General features: G+C 52.0%; 1 protein-coding gene across 3 annotated transcripts in view; it reads left to right on the top strand.

Moving 5' to 3' along the window:
• The window catches only part of ATP13A1 (ATPase 13A1), a 37,482-nt gene that overhangs the window by 5,924 nt on the left and 14,758 nt on the right, over positions 1 to 16,800 (top strand). For all 3 annotated transcript variants that reach the window (XM_068998004.1, XM_068998002.1, XM_068998003.1), the window contains exons 5-15: positions 1,583 to 1,738; positions 3,783 to 3,852; positions 4,797 to 4,903; positions 6,533 to 6,662; positions 7,940 to 7,995; positions 8,085 to 8,211; positions 9,577 to 9,714; positions 10,540 to 10,660; positions 13,042 to 13,199; positions 14,666 to 14,838; positions 16,170 to 16,280. In XM_068998004.1, coding sequence (XP_068854105.1) covers positions 1,583 to 1,738; positions 3,783 to 3,852; positions 4,797 to 4,903; positions 6,533 to 6,662; positions 7,940 to 7,995; positions 8,085 to 8,211; positions 9,577 to 9,714; positions 10,540 to 10,660; positions 13,042 to 13,199; positions 14,666 to 14,838; positions 16,170 to 16,280 — 1,347 coding nt within the window. The remainder of the gene's footprint in view (positions 1 to 1,582; positions 1,739 to 3,782; positions 3,853 to 4,796; positions 4,904 to 6,532; positions 6,663 to 7,939; positions 7,996 to 8,084; positions 8,212 to 9,576; positions 9,715 to 10,539; positions 10,661 to 13,041; positions 13,200 to 14,665; positions 14,839 to 16,169; positions 16,281 to 16,800) is intronic.

Raw genomic sequence — 16,800 nt, 5'->3', positions numbered from 1 at the left:
TTCTGGCCCAAAAAATCTGGGAATGAGGAGCAGCTTCCCAAAACTCGGAGGCTCTGCAGGGAAACGGGGCTTTGTTCCGGGGATGATCCTGCTTTTCCTGGGATTTCCTCCTCTTCCAGCTGCCTGGAATTCCCGGGTTTGCATCGGCTGGGATTGGAGGAATCCGGGGCTGGAAATTTGAGAATTCTGGGCTGGAATTTTGGGAATTCTGAGCTGGAAATTTGGGAATTCTGAGCTGGAAGTTCAGGAATTCTGGGCTGGAATTTTGGGAATTCTGGGCTGGAATTTGAGTAATTCTGGACTCTACTGGGACAATTTTGGTCCCTTTTCCCTTTAAATTTTAGGAATTCTGGGCTGGAATTTGGGAATTCTGGGCTGGAAGTTCAGGAATTCTGAGCTGGGATTTCAGGAATTCTGGGCTGGAAATTTGGGAATTCTGAGCTGGAAATTTGGGAATTCTGAGCTGGAAGTTCAGGAATTCTGGGCTGGAATTGGAGGAATTCTGGGCTGGAATTTGAATAATTCTGGGCTCGATTGGGACAATTTTGGTCCCTTTTCCACTTAAATTTTAGGAATTCTGGGCCAGAATTTTGGGACTTCTGGGCTGGAATTTTGGGACTTCTGGGCTGGAAATTTGGGAATTCTGGGCTGGAATTTTGGGAACTCAGGACTGACCTGCCATCACTTTGTGCTTCTCCTGCTGCGATTTCCCCTTTTCCCCCTGGAACTTCCCCGTTCCCAACCCCCGTTCCATTCCCGGCATTCCCCTGTTCCCCCATTCCCACATTCATTTCCCCATTCCCCCATTCCCCCTTCCCCCATTCCCCCATTCATTCCCCCATTCCCAATTCCCCCATTCCCGTTCCCATTCCCATCCCCATTCCCTATTCCCCCATTCCCTATTCCCCCATTCCCCCATTCCCCCATTCCCCCATTCCCCCATTCCCCCATTCCCCCATTCCCCCATTCCCCCATTCCCCCATTCCCCCATTCCCCTATTCCCCCATTCCCCATTCCCCATTCCCAATTCCCATTCCCACCCCATTCCCAATTCCCCCATTCCCACCCCATTCCCCATTCCCATCCCAATTCCCCCATTCCCAATTCCCCATTCCCCCATTCCCATTCCTCATTCCCCATTCCCCATTCCCATTTCCCCATTCCCGTTCCCATTTTCCCATTCCCATTCCCCCATTCCCTATTCCCATTCCCATCCCCATTCCCAATTCCCCATTCCCCCATTCCCCATTCCCCCATCCCCATTCCCATTCCCCCATTCCCCCATTCCCATTCCCAATTCCCCCATTCCCATTCCCCCATTTCCCATTCCCATTCCCCCATTCCCCAATTCCCCCATCCCCATTCCCATTCCCCCATTCCCCCATTCCCATTCCCAATTCCCCCATTCCCATTCCCAATTCCCCCATCCCCATCCCCATTCCCAATTCCCCCATTCTCAATTCCCCCATTCCCATTCCCCATTCCCATTCCCCCATTCCCATTCCCCCATTCCCATTCCCCGTTCCCATTCCCAATTCCCCCATTCCCATTCCCATTCCCATTCCCGTTTTCCCATTCCCAGGTGTTCTGCGTGGGGCTCTGGTGCCTGGATGAGTTCTGGTACTACAGCGTCTTCACCCTCTCCATGCTCGTGGCCTTCGAGGCCTCGCTGGTGCAGCAGCAGCTGCGCAACCTGGCCGAGATCCGCCGCATGGGCAACAAGCCCTTCCCCATCCAGGTCAGCCCCGCCCGCCGTTCCGGGAATCCCGGGAATTCCTGGGAATCCTGGGAATCCCGGCAAACCCCGGCAAACCCTGGCAAACCTCAGCAAATCCCAGCAAACCTCAGCAAATCCCGGCAAATCCCAGCAAACCCCGAGATCCGCCGCATGGGCAACAAGCCCTTCCCCATCCAGGTCAGCCCCGCCGTTCCGGGAATCCTGGGAATTCCTGGGAATCCTGGGAATCCCGGCAAACCCCGGCAAATCCCAGCAAATCCCGGGAAACCCCAGCAAACCCCGGGAATCCCGGCAAACCCCGGCAAACCCCGAGATCCGCCGCATGGGCAGCAAGCCCTTCCCCATCCAGGTCAGCCCCGCCCGCCGTTCCGGGAATCCTGGGAATTCCTGGGAATCCTGGGAATCCCAGCAAACCCCGGCAAACCCCAGCAAACCCCGGCAAATCCCGGGAAACCCCAGCAAATCCCGGCAAACCCCAGCAAACCCCGAGATCCGCCGCATGGGCAACAAGCCCTTCCCCATCCAGGTCAGCCCCGCCCGCCGTTCCGGGAATCCCGGGAATTCCTGGGAATCCTGGGAATCCCGGCAAACCCCGGCAAATCCCAGCAAATCCCGGGAAACCCCAGCAAACCCCGGGAATCCCGGCAAACCCCGGCAAACCCCGGCAAACCCCGAGATCCGCCGCATGGGCAACAAGCCCTTCCCCATCCAGGTCAGCCCCGCCCGCCGTTCCGGGAATCCTGGGAATTCCTGGGAATCCTAGGAATCCCGGCAAACCCCGGCAAATCCCAGCAAACCTCAGCAAATCCCGGCAAACCCCGAGATCTGCCGCATGGGCAACAAGCCCTTCCCCATCCAGGTCAGCCCCGCCCGCCATTCCCGGATTCCTGGGAATTCCTGGGAATCCTGGGAATCCCAGCAAACCCCAGCAAATCCCGGCAAACCCCAGCAAATCCCGGGAAACCCCAGCAAACCCCGGGAATCCCGGCAAACCCCGAGATCTGCCGCATGGGCAACAAGCCCTTCCCCATCCAGGTCAGCCCCGCCGTTCCGGGGATTCCTGGGAATTCCTGGGAATTCCGGCACTTCCCAGCGATCCCGGCGCTTCCCGCAGCCCCTCCCGCCTTTCCCCCGGCGCTTCCGCCTCCACCTCGGGGTTTGCAGGGGGACTTTGGGCTTCTTGCTCTTGGCTTCCCGTGGATTTCATCCCAAAGTTGGGCATTTTGGGGTTTTGAACCCGTTTCTTCTCCATCTGTTCCATCCCAAAATGGGGATTTTGGGGTTTAACCCGTTTGGTTTCCCTTTTTCCATCGTTTTCCCATTGATTTCATCCCAAAAAATTGGGATTTTTTGGGTTTGAATCCTTTCTTTTCCTTTCTTACCATCGTTCCCATTGGTTTCATCCCAAAGTTGGGGATTTAACCCGTTTCTTTTCCTGTTTTCTGTCGTTTTTCCAGCTGTTCCAGCCAAAAATTGGGATTTTTGTGTTTAACCTGTTTATTTTCCCTTTTTCCATCGTTTCCCCATTGATTTCATCCCAAAAATTGGGATTTTGGGGTTTGAATCCTAATCCTTTCTTTTCTTTTTTTCCCATCATTTTTCCATCTATTCCATCCCAAAATTGGGATTTTTGGGGTTTTTAACCCATTTCTTTTCCCTTTTCCCATCATTTTCCAATTGATTTCACCCCAAAATTGGGATTTTGGGCTTTTTAACCTTTTTTCCTCCTTTTTCCATTGTTTTCCTGCTGTTTCCATCCCAAAAATTGGATTTTTTTTGTGCTTAAATCCTTTCTTTTCCCTTTTTCCTTCATTTTCCCATCCATTCCATCCCAAAAAATTGGGAATTTTTTTTTGGTGGGGATTTTTGGCTTTTCTGGGATTTTCTGGGGCTTTGCCTCATCCCTTTCCCCTTTTCCCGTTGTTTTCCCGCTGATTCCATCCCCAAAATTGGGATTTTTGGGGGGGTTCAGCCCCTTTCTGGCTCCTTTTCCCGCTGGTTTTTCTGCTGATTCCGGGATTTTCGTTTTTTTTGGGAATTCCAGGTCTACAGGAACCGGAAGTGGCGCCACATTTCCAGCGACGAGATCGTCCCGGGGGACGTCGTCTCCATCGGTACCGGGAATTCCGGGGAAAACATCCCAAAAAATGGGAATTTCCATGGAAAACCTCCCCGAAAAGTGGGAATTCCCCATGGAAAACGTCCCTAAAAATGGGAATTCCGTATGGAAAACGTCCCTGAAAAATGGGAATTCCCATGGAAAATGTCCTGAAAAATGGGAATTTCTATGGGAAATGTCCCTGAAAATGGGAATTCCCCTGGAAAATGTCCCTGAAAAGTGGGAATTCCATGGAAAACCTTCTTTAAAATGGGAATTCCCTATGGAAAACCTCCCTGAAAATGGGAACTCCCATGGAAAACATCCCTAAAAATGGGAATTTCTATAGAAAGTCTCCATAGAAATGGGAATTCCCTATGGAAAACATCCCTGAAAATGGGAATTCCCATGGAAAATGTCCCTGAAAATGGGAATTCCCATGGAAAACATCCCTAAAAATGGGAATTCCCATGGAAAAACCTCCGTAAAAATGGAGATTTCCATGGAAAACTCCCTAAAAATGGGAATTTCCCCCCTTGTTTTTTTGGAATTAAGTCGAATTTTGAGGATTTCAATTCCCATTTTCAGGGCAACCCCCTGGGAATTTTCGCTGGGATTTGAGGAATTCTGGCTGGGGTGACCTCGGGGTTTGATTTCCTGGATTTTCCCTTTTTTTCCCTGGCATTTCCTGCTTTTCCACCATCTATTCCCATAATTCAAAGGCAGCAATTCCCAAAATTCCAGGAATTCCAGGGGCTGCTTTTTTTGCCTTTTTTGCTTTTTTTCCCCCCCACATTTTCCCTCCTCCACCCTCAAACCTTTTCCCACAGGAGCGGGGCTGGAAAAACGGGGGGAAAACCGGGAAAATGGAGGGTTTGGAGTGGGAAAAATGGGAAAATGGAGGGTTTGGGTGTGGGAGACGTTGGGAATTTGGGGAATTTTGGGAATTTCTGCCGGCAGGACGCTCCCCCCAGGAGAACCTGGTGCCCTGTGACCTCCTGCTGCTGCGCGGCCGCTGCATCGTGGACGAGGCCATGCTGACCGGGGAGTCCGTGCCCCAGATGAAGGTTGGGAACGGGGGGAAAACTGGGAGAAATGGGCAAAGTGGAGGAAAAAAAGGGGGGAAAAATGAGGAGGGGAATGGGGGAAAAAATGGGGGAAAAATGGGGAAAGCGGGGGGAAAAAATTGGGGAAAATGGGAATGGGCGAGGCTGTGCTGAGCGGGGAGTCCGTGCCCCAGATGAAGGTTGGGAATGGGGGGAAAAGGGGGAAAAACGGGAAAAGGGGAGGGAAAAAATGGGGGGAAAAATGGGAGGGAATGGGGGAAAAATGGGGAAACAAATGGGGAAACAAATGGGGAAAATGGGAATGGACGAGGCTGTGCTGAGCGGGGAGTCCGTGCCCCAGATGAAGGTTGGGAATGGGGGGAAAAGTGGGAAAAATGGGAAAAGTGGGGGGAAAAAATGGGGGGAAAAATGGGGGGGAAAATGGGAGGGAATGGGGGAAAAAATGGGGGGAAAAAGGGGAAAAAATGGGAGGGAATGGGGGAAAAAATGGGGAAAAATGGGAATGGGTGAGGCTGTGCTGAGCGGGGAGTCCGTGCCCCCGATGAAGGTTGGGAATGGGGGAAAAGTGGGAAAAAAAATGGGGAAGGAAATGGGAAAAGTGGAGGGGAAATGGGAGGGAGGAGAAAGGGGAAGGGGTCAAAGGGGAGGGGGGAGGGTCAAGGGAAAGGGGGGAGGGGCAGCGGGCAGTGGGTGATCAGCGGTCAGTGGGTGATCAGTGGTCAGTGGGTGGTCAGTGGTCAGTGGGTGATCAGTGGTCAGCAGTGGGTGGTCAGTGGGTGGTCAGTGGTCACTCCTGCCCCGTGTCCCCCCCCAGGAGCCGGTGGAGGGCAGTGGTCAGTGGGTGGTCAGTGGGTGATCAGTGGGTGATCAGTGGTCAGTGGTCGGTCAGGGGGTGGTCAGTGGTCAGTGGGTGATCAGTGGTCAGTGGATGGTCAGTGGGTGGTCAGTGGGTGGTCAGTGGTCAGCAGTCGGTCAGTGGTCGGTCAGTGGTCACTCCCACCCTGTGTCCCCCCCCAGGAGCCGGTTGAGGGCAGTGGTCAGTGGTCAGTGGGTGGTCAGCGGTCAGTGGGTGGTCAGTGGTCAGTCAGTGGTCACTCCCACCCCGTGTCCCCCCTCAGGAGCCGGTGGAGGGCAGTGGTCAGTGGTCAGTGGGTGGTCAGCGGTCAGTGGGTGGTCAGTGGGTGGTCAGTGGTTGGTCAGTGGTCAGTGGGTCGGTCAGTGGTCAGTGGGTGGTCAGTGGTCAGTCAGTGGTCAGTGGTCGTTCAGTGGTCACTCCCACCCCGTGTCCCCCCCAGGAGCCGGTGGAGGGCAGTGGTCAGTGGTCAGTGGGTGGTCAGTGGTCAGTGGGTGGTCAGTGGTCGGTCAGTGGTCAGTGGGTGGTCAGTGGTCAGTGGTCAGTCAGTGGTCACTCCCACCCCGTGTCCCCCCCAGGAGCCGGTGGAGGGCAGTGGTCAGTGGGTGGTCAGTGGTCAGTGGGTGGTCAGTGGTCGGTCAGTGGTCAGTGGGTGGTCAGTGGTCGGTCAGTGGTCGGTCAGTGGTCAGTGGGTGGTCAGTGGTCAGTGGGTGGTCAGTGGTCGGTCAGTGGTCAGTGGGTGGTCAGTGGTCACTCCCACCCCGTGTCCCCCCCAGGAGCCGGTGGAGGGCCGGCGGCCGGAGCAGCCGCTGGACCTGGGTGCGGACGGGCGGCTGCACGTTCTGTTCGGGGGCACGCGCGTCATCCAGCACATCCCGCCCCAGCGCGCCGCTGCCGGCCTCCGACGTGAGCCCCGAACCCCTGAATCCCCCCGTTCCCTGAATCCCTGAAACCTCCCATGCCCTGAATCCCCTGAATCCCCCGTGCCCCGAATCCCTGAAACCTCCCATGCCCCGAATCCCTGAAACCTCCCATGCCCCGAATCCCTGAAACCTCCCATGCCCTGAATCCCTGAAACCTCCCATGCCCTGAATCCCCCGTGCCCTGAATCCTTGAATCCCCCATGCCCTGAATCCCTGAAACCTCCCATTCCCTGAGTCTCCCATTCCCTGAATCCCCGAATCCCTGAATTCCCCATGCCCTGAATCCCTGAATCCCCCATGCCCTGAATCCCTGAAACCTCCCATTCCCTGAGTCACCCATTCCCTGAATCCCTGAATCCCCCATGCCCCAAATCCCTGAAACCTCCCATGCCCTGAATCACCCATGCCCTGAATCCCTGAATCACCCATGCCCTGAATCCCTGAATCCCCCATTCCCTGAATCCCTGAATCCCCCATGCCCTGAATCCCTGAATCCCCCCATTCCCTGAATCCCCGAATTCCCTGAATCACCCGAATTCCCCCAGTTCCCCCATTCCCGCCCCGAAATTCCCCAGAATTCCCATCCCAGAGCTCCCTGGGAGCCCCACAGGGACACCTCCCCTTCCCCCCTGCCAGGGCCTCCCTCAGCCTTAAACGCAAGCGATTCCCGGAATTCCCATCCTGAAATTCCCAAATTCCCATCCTGAAATTCCCAAATCCCTGTCCTGAAATTCCCAAATTCTCATCCCGAAGTTCCTGGAATTCCCGTCCCAAAATTCCCAAATTCCCGTCCCAAAATTCCCAGAATTCCCACCTCAGAATTCCCTGGGATCCCCACAGGGCCACCCCAGGTCCTCCCTCAGCCTCAAACGTGAGCGATTCCAGGAATTCCGGCCCAAAATTCCCGCTTCCCATCCCGAAATTCCCAGAATTCCAGCCCCAAACCTCCCTGGAATTCCCACAGGGACATCCCCCCCCAGCAGGCATCGGCCAGGCTCAAACATGAGCGATTCCCGGAATTCCTGCCCCAAATTCCCTGGGATTCCCATCCCGAAATCCTCAAATTCCTGCCCCAAATTCCCTGGGATTCCCATCCCGAAATCCCCAAATTCCTGCCCCAAATCCCCTGGATTTCCCACAGGATTTCCTCAGGATTTCCTAGAGGATTTCTTCAGGGATTTTTCTGGGGGATTCCCTGGGAATTCCCTGTGGGATTTCCTGGGAATTTCTCGGGATTTACTCGGCATTTCCCCCCCCCAGCCGTGGATAACGGGTGCTTGGCCTACGCCCTCCGCACCGGCTTCAACACCTCCCAGGTGAGCCGGGAATTCCCGGGAATTCCAGGGAATTCCAGGGAACGGGGGCTCGGGAATTCCAGGGCGGGCGCTGAGGGCTCCTTTTCCAGGGAAAGCTGCTCCGGACGATCCTGTTTGGAGTGAAGAGGGTCACGGCCAACAACCTGGAGACCTTCATCTTCATCCTCTTCCTCCTCGTCTTCGCCATCGCCGCCGCCGCCTACGTCTGGATCCAGGGTGGGAATCCCGGGAATTCCGGCGGCGGGGGCGGGGATTTGGAAGTGGATTTGTCCCGGAGTTTTGGGGGGGAAGTTGGGAATCAGATCCCAGAGTTTGTGGGGAGGGTGGGGCAGGGCTGATCCCAAAGTTTGCGGGAAGGTTGGGAGTCGGACCCTAAAGATTTTGGGGAGGACAAGGACGGATCCCAAAGATTTTGGGGAGGACAAGGACTGATCCCAAAGATTTTGGGGAGGATGAGCCCCTTCCCGCTCCTCCCTGGGATGCAGAGGAAATTCCCGTTCCTCCCCTCCTTCCAAAGGAGCTGAGGATCCCCCCTGGTCCTGAGCCCGTTTTTCCCTGATCCTGACCCCATTTTCCCTGACCCTGATCCCATTTTTCCCTGATTCCTAAGGCACCAAGGATCCCTCCTCATCCTGATCCCATTTTCCCTGATCGTGACCCCATTTTTTTCCCTTTAATCCCATTTTCCCTGATCCCACAGGAACCAAGGATCCCCCCCGACCCTGATCCCATTTTTCCCTGACCCTGATCCTGTTTTTCCCTGATTCCCAAGGCACCAAGGATCCCTCCTGATCCTGACCCCGTTTTTCCCTGACCCCATTTTTTCCCCCAATCCCGTTTTTCCCTGGCCCTGACCCTGTTTTTTCCCCTTAATCCCATTTTCCCTGACCCTGATCCCATTTCTCCCTGACCCTGATCCTGTTTTGCCCCGATTCCCAAGGCACCAAGGATCCCCCCTGACCCTGATCCCATTTTCCCTGATCCTGACCCCATTTTTTCCCCTTAATCCCATTTTTCCCTGACCCTGATCCCATTTCTCCTGTATTCCCAAGGCACCAAGGATCCCCCTGACCCTGACCCCGTTTTTTTCCCCTTAATCCCATTTTTTCCCTGACCCTGTTTCTCCCAGTTCCCAAGGCACCAAGGGTCCCCTCTGACCCTGACCCCGTTTTTTCCCCTTAATCCCATTTTTTCTCTGATCCTGACCCCGTTTTCCCTGACCCTGACCCCGTTTTTTTCCCCTAATCCCATTTTTTCCCTGACCCCGTTTTCCCTGACCCTGTTTTTTTCCCCTTAATCCCATTTTTCCCTGACCCTTGACCTTGTTTTCCCTGACCCTGACCCCGTTTTTTTCCCCTAATCCCATTTTTTCCCTGACCCTGACCCCGTTTTCCCTGACCCCATTTTTTCCCCTTAATCCCATTTTTTCTTTGATCCTGACCCCATTTTCCCTGACCCTGACCCCGTTTTTTCCCCTTTTTCCTCTGATCCTGACCCCGTTTCTCCCTGACCCTGACCCCGTTTTTTTCCCCTAATCCCATTTTTTCCCTGACCCTGACCCCGTTTCTCCCGATTCCCAAGGCACCAAGGATCCCCGGCGGAACCAGTACCGGCTCTTCCTGGAATGTGCCCTGATCCTGACGTCCGTGGTGCCTCCGGAGCTGCCCATCGAGCTCTCGCTGGCCGTCAACACCTCCCTGATCGCCCTGGCCAAGCTCTGTGAGAATTCCCGAGGGATTCGGGAGCGGGAGGGATCCCTGGGCATTTCGGGAAGGACTCCCTTGATCCTGGTGGTTGGGGATGGGATTCCCAGAGGATCTTGGGCTGTTCCAGCCCTGGAAGAATTTTCCCTTCCGGGTTTTTTTTTTCCTTCCCCTTTTTCCCTTCCCTTTGTTTTCCCAATTTTCCCTCCTTTTTTTCCCTCCCACTTTCTCCCTTCCTGTTTTTCCTTCCCCTTCTTTCCCTCCCATTCCTTCCTTCCCGTTCTTTTCCTCCCAAGTTTTCCTCCCAATTTTTTATTCCAATATTTCCTCCCGATTTTTTCCCCTAATTTTTCTCTCCCATTTTTTCCCTTCCCATTCTTTCCCTCCCATTTTTCCTGTTTTCCCCTCCCATTTTTTCCATTTTCCCTCCCATTTTTCCCATTTTCCGTTCCCATTTTTCCCATTTTCCTTTCCCATTTTTCCCATTTTCCCTTCCCATTTTCCCCGTTTTCCTTCCCATTTTTCCCATTTTCCCCTCCCATTTTCCCCTCCCATTTTCCCCTCCCATTTTCCCCTCCCATTTTCCCCTCCCATTTTCCCCTCCCATTTTCCCCTCCCATTTTTCCCTCCCATTTTCCCTTCCCATTTTCCCCATTTCCCCTCCCATTTTCCCCATTTTCCCTTCCCATTTTCCCATTTTCCCTCCCATTTCCCTCTGGTTTTCCCCTCCCCATCCATCCCCAAACCCCTCCTCTCCTCTGACCCCTCCTGGCTGCTCCCCACCCGCGCTGATTCCCGCATGGATTCCCTCCGAAATTCCCGCTTTTTCCCGCTTTTCCAGACGTTTACTGCACGGAGCCCTTCCGGATCCCGTTTGCCGGGAAGGTCCAGGTTTGCTGCTTCGACAAAACCGGGACCTTGACCAGCGACCACCTCGTGGTGCGAGGGGTGGCCGGGCTCAGGTGGGTCCCGATCCCGGAATTCCCGGTGGGAAGAGGGGAAAGGAGGGGGCTGGAATGGGCCGGAAGGACAAAATCCCCCCCGAATCCGCACAAAATCCTCACAGGAAATGAAAAATCCCGGGATTTTGGGAGGGGATTTTGTGGGATTTTTGTAGGATTTTGTGGGTGGTTTTGTGGGGTTTTTTGTGAGGATTTTTTCGGAATGTTATGAGGATTTTGTGGGATTTTTTGGGGGATTTTCTGAGGATTTGGAGGTGGGATTTTGTGGGATTTTTGTGAGGATTTTGTGGGTGATTTTGTGGGTTTTCTGGTGAGGATTTTTTTCGGAATGTTATGAGGATTTTGTGGGATTTTTTTGGGGATTTTCTGAGGATTTGGAGGTGGGATTTTGTGGGATTTTTGTGAGGATTTTGTGGGATTTTTTGTGAGGATTTTGTGAGGATTTCTGTAGAATTCCGTGAGGATTTTGTGGGATTTTTGGTGGGATTTTCTGAGGATTTTAGGGGGGGATTTTGTGGGGATTCATTTTGAGGATTTTATGGGGATTTTGGTGGGATTTTGTGAGGGGATTTTGTGGGATTTTTTGTGAGGATTTTCTGAGGATTTTTGTAGAATTCCCTGAGGATTTTGTGAGAGGATTTTTGTGAGGATTTTTTGTGGGATTTTGTGAGGATTTTTTGTGGGATTTTGTGAGGGAATTTTGTGATATTTTTGTGAGGATTTTGGGGGATTTTTGTGGGATTCACTTTGAGGATTTTGTGAGGGGATTTTGTGGGATTTTGTGAAAGGATTTTTGGTGAGGATTTTCTGAGGATTTTCATAGAATTCCCTGAGGATTCTGTGGGATTTTGTGAGGGGATTTTGGGATATTTTTGTGACGATTTTGGGGGCTTTTTGTGGGATTCATTTTGAGGATTTTGTGAGAGGATTTTGTGGGATTTTTTATGAGGACTTTGTGAAGGGATTTTGGGACATTTTTGTGGGATCTTGTGAGGGGATTTTGGGACATTTTTGTGGGATTTTGTGAGGAGATTTTGTGGGATTTTTTGTGAGGATTTTGTGGGATTTTGTGAGGGGATTTTGTGGGATTTTTATAAAGATTGTGTGGGATTTTGTGAGGGGATTTTGGGATATTTTTGTGAGGATTTTGTGAGGGGATTTAGTGATATTTTTGTGGGATTTTGTGAGGGGATTTTGTGGGATTTTTTGGTGAGGATTTTCTGAGGATTTTTGTAGAATTCCCTGAGGATTCTGTGGGATTTTGTGAGGAGATTTTGTGAGGAGATTTTGTGATATTTTTGTGGGATTTTTTGAGAGTATTTTGTGGGATTTTTATAAGGATTGTGTGGGATTTTGTGAGGGGATTTTGTGATATTTTTGTGGGATTTTGTGAGGGGATTTTGTGGAATTTTGTGAGAGGATTTTCTGAGGATTTTTGTAGAATTCCCTGAGGATTTAGCGACCATTTTTTTTTTCTTTGGCCGGACTTTGTGAAGATCTTACGGAATTTCCCCCTTTCCCCCCCCCCCACCTCCATTTCCCAGCAATTCCATGCTGGAAAACCCTTTGGGGCTGACCTGGGACCGTGCCGTTCTCCTCAGGGAAGGGAAGGAGGTGCTGCCGGTGTTGGATTTTTTTGTGAGGATTTTGTGGGATTTTGAGGAATTTTGTGGGATTATTTTGTGGGATTTTTTTGTGAGGATTTTTGTGGGATTTTGGGATATTTTTGGGGGATTTTGTGAGGGGATTTTGGGATATTTTTGGGGGATTTTGTGAGGGGATTTAGTGGGATTTTTATGAGGATTTTGTGGGAGGATTTTGGGACATTTTTGTGGGATTTTGTGAGAGGATTTTATGGGATTTTTTGGTGAGAATTTTCTGAGGATATTTGTAGAATTCCCTGAGGATTCTGTGGGATTTTGTGACGGGATTTTGTGATATTTTTGTGGGATTTTGTGAGGGGATTTTGGGATATTTTTGCGAGGACTTTGGGGGATTTTTGTGGGATTCATTTTGAGGATTTTGTGAGGGGATTTTGTGGGATTTTTATGAGGATTTTGTGGGGGGATTTTGGGACATTTTTGTGGGATTTTGTGAGGGAATTTTGGGACATTTTTGTGAGGGGATTTTATAGAATTTTTTGTGAGAATTTTCTGAGGATTTTTGTAGAATTCCCTGAGGATTTTGTGATCATTTTTTGGTGACAATTTTTTTTTTTTTTTTTTGGGAGGGGTGGGTGTGGATTCTTTTTTTCCTTTTTTTTGGCCGGATTTTGTGAAGATCTTATGGAACTTTTCCCTTTCCCCCCCACCTCCATTTCCCGGCAATTCCATGCTGGAAAACCCTTTGGGGCTGAGCTGGGACCGTGCCGTTCTCCTCAGGGAAGGGAAGGAGGTGCTGCCGGTGTCGGAAATCCCGCTGGAAACGCACCGGGCCATCGCCTGCTGCCACTCCCTGGTGCAGCTGGAGGACGGGACAATCGTGGGGGACCCTCTGGAAAAGGCGATGCTGACGGCCGTGGATTGGACCCTGACCAAAGGTAAATCCCAAATCCTGCTTTTTCCTCGGAATTCCGGGCTCTTCCAGGCGGGAAAAGCCGCGCCGGGCTCAAAAATTCCCGGTTTTCAGGGTGGCAGAATTCCAGATTTTCCCTGTGTTTTGGGGGGGGGGTTTTCCACCCTTTCCCCCCCCTTCCCCATCAAATTTGGGGGAAATCAGGCGTGGAAATTGGGGATTTGAGTGGAAATCAGCTCCCAGTGTGGGTTTGAGCCATAAAAAAGTTCCTCTGGAAGGGGTGAATTCCCTCCTGGGTTATTCCACGAGTTGGAATTCCTGGTTCTGCTTCCCTGAGGGACAGCAAAATTCCAGAGTTCTCCGTAAATTGTGGGGTTTTCCGCATCCTAGGACGGGAATTTTCCATGAATCTTTATCCATGGATCCAGTGAAACTCAGGCTGTTGTGGGTTACCCCGAATTCCACCTGAGTTATCCCAAATTCCTCCTCAGTTCCACCGGAATTCTTCTGAATTCCACAGAAATTATCCCAAATTCCAGCAGATTCCCTGAATTGGCCTGAACTCCACCCAAATGACCCAAAATCCCCCCTAAATTGCACAGAATTCCACCTGAATTCCAGGGGATTGTCTTGAGTTCCCCCAGAATTCCACCTGGATTCAGTGAATTCTCCTCAATTTCCTGAATTACCCGGAATTCCACTTGGATTCCACCTAAATTATCCGGAATTCCACTTGGATTCCACCTAAATTATCCAGAATTCCATCTGAATCCCCTGGAGTGCCACCAAATTATCTGAAATTCCCACAGAATTCCCCTGAATTCCACCTAAATTACTCAGAATTCCACCTGAATTATCCTGAATTTTCTCTCAGATATCTGGAGTTCTCCCTGAATTATCCTGAATTCCACCTGAATTATTTGAATTCCACCTGAATTATCCTGAATTCCCCCTCAGATATCTGGAATTCCACCTGAATTCTCTGAATTCCACCTGAATTATCCTGAATTACTTCTCAAATATCTGGAATTCCACCTAAATTGTCCTGAATTTTCCCTCAAATATCTGCAATTCCACCTGAATTATCCTGAATTCCACCTGACTTATCCCCAGTTCCACCTGAATTATTTGAATTCCACCTGAACTAATCTGAATTACCCCTCAAATATCCGGAATTCCCCCTGAATTATCCGGAATTCCCCCTGAATGATCCTGAATTCCCCCTGAATGATCCTGAATTCCACCTGAATGATCCTGAATTCCACCTGAATTATCCTGAATTTTCCTTCAAATATCTGGAATTCCCCCTGAATGACCCTGAATTCCCCCTGAATGATCCTGAATTCCCCTTAAATTATCCCCAATTCTGGCCGAATTCCCCCCGAATTCCCTTCGGACCAATCCCCAGCCCCCCCTTTTCCCCCCCTTCCCCCATTCCCCCTTTTCCCTCCATTCCCCCTTTCAGGATTTCCCGATTTCCTTTGTTTCCAGATGAGAAAGTTTTCCCGAGGAGTCTAAAAACTCCGGGAATGAGAATTCACCAGCGCTTTCATTTCTCCAGTGCCCTGAAGAGGATGGCGGTGCTGGCGTCCCTGGAAAACGCCTCCGGAGAAATCCGATACCTGGCGGCCGTCAAGGGCGCTCCCGAGACCCTGCACGCCATGGTGAGGGGGGAAATGGGGGGAAATGGGGAGAAACGGGGGGAGAAATGGGGAGAAACTGGGAAAAACTGGGGAAAAACGGGGAGAAACTGGGGGAAACAGAGAGAAACTGGGGGAAATGGGGAGAAACTGGGGGAGAAATGGGGAGAAACTGGGGAAAAATGGGGAAAAACGGGGAGAAACTGGGGGAAACAGAGAGAAACTGGGGGAAATGGGGAGAAACTGGGGGAAAAATGGGGAGAAATGGGGAAAAACTGGGGGAGAAATGGGGAAAAACTGGGGGAAAAATGGGGAGAAACTGGGGGAAACGGGGAGAAACTGGGGGAAAATGAGGAGAAACAGGGAGAAACTGGGGGAAATGGGGAGAAATGGGGAGAAACTGGGGGAAAATGAGGAAAAACGGGGAAAAGGGGGAAAAATGGGGAGAAACTGGGGAAAAATAGGGAGGAACGGGGAGAAAATGGGGAGAAACTGGGGGAAAATGGGGAGAAACTGGGGAAAAATGGGGAGAAACTGGGGGAAACGGGGAAAAACTGGGGGAAACTGGGGAAACTGAGAGAAACTGGGGGAGAAATGAGGAGAAAATGGGGGGAAAATGGGGAGAAACAGGGAGAAACTGGGGGAAATGGGGAGAAACTGGGGGAAAAACGGGGAGAAATGGGGAGAAACTGGGGGAAAAACGGGGGGAAACTGGGAGAAACTGGGAGAAACTGGGGGAAACAGGGAGAAATGGGGAAAAACTGGGAGAAACTGGGGGAAATGGGGAGGAACGGGGAAAAATGAGGAAAATAGGGGGAGAAACTGGGGGGAAAAAAGGGGAGAAATGGGGAAGAACTGGGAGAAATGGGGAGAAACTGGGGGGAGAAATGGGGAGAAACTGGGGGAGAAACAGGAAGAAACTGGAAAATCGGGGCGAAATGGGGAGAAACTGGGGGGAAAAACGGGGAGAAATGGGGAAAAATGGGGAGAAACGGGGGGAAATGGGGAGAAACTGGGAGAGACAGGAAAAACGGGGAGAAACTGGGAGAAACTGGGAGAAACTGGGAGCCTGCGAATGCTGGGACTCCCCAGAGCCTGCGGTGAGGGGAAAATTCCCGGGAAATTCCAGGGATCTGGGAATTCTGGGGAGATCAGGGAGGTGGGAAGGGAGCGGGGAGTGGGAATTCCAGCCGGATGATCCTGAACTATCCTGAATTCCCCTTGAATTATCCCAAATCCCTGCCTCCCTCCCCCCAACCCCCCCCATCCCAATCCCCCCTTTTCTCCCGGATTCCGTCGGATTCCGCGCTCACGGAATGTTCTTCCCGCCCTTCTCTTCCCCGGGGCTCTCCCAGTTGTCCCAGTGTCCCCGGAACTACCATGAGATCCACCGGGAGATCTCCCACGAGGGCGCGCGGGTGCTGGCCCTGGGCTACAAGGAGCTGGGAGCCCTCAGCCACCAGCAGGTGAGGAAAAAACCGGGAGAAATCCCGGAATTCCGGCCCCTGGCAAGCGCTGGGAGCGGGGCTGGGAAGAGGAGGGGGGGGGGGGTGGGGGCTGGAATTTGTGGGTTTGGGGGATTTTTCTGGGGAAATTCCCATTCTTGGATATCCCAGACACCCCCCTGAGGTCCTTTGGAGCATCCCAGAGGGATTTTTCCAGGGGAATTCCCATCCCAGAGACCTCTCAGGGGATTCCAGAGGGATTTTTCCAGGGGAATTCCCATCCCAGAGACCTCTCAGGGGATTCCAGAGGGATTTTTCCAGGGGAATTCCCATTCCTGGCTATCCCAGAGACCTCTCAGGGGATTCCAGAGGGATTTTTCCAGGGGAATTCCCATTCCCAGCTATCCCAGAGACCTCTCAGAGAATTCCAAAGGGACCTCCCTGAGCCTCTTTGGAGCATCCCAAAGGAATTTTTCCAGGGGAATTCCCATCCCCAGCTCCACGTCCCCACAGCCCCAATCCCTTGGGAATTCCTGCTTGG

The sequence above is a fragment of the Aphelocoma coerulescens genome, chromosome 30, assembly GCF_041296385.1.
Source record: "Aphelocoma coerulescens isolate FSJ_1873_10779 chromosome 30, UR_Acoe_1.0, whole genome shotgun sequence".
Taxonomy (NCBI): domain Eukaryota; kingdom Metazoa; phylum Chordata; class Aves; order Passeriformes; family Corvidae; genus Aphelocoma; species Aphelocoma coerulescens.
The sequence above is the reverse complement of the archived record's forward strand: the minus strand, read 5'-3'. Positions and strand labels throughout refer to the sequence as shown.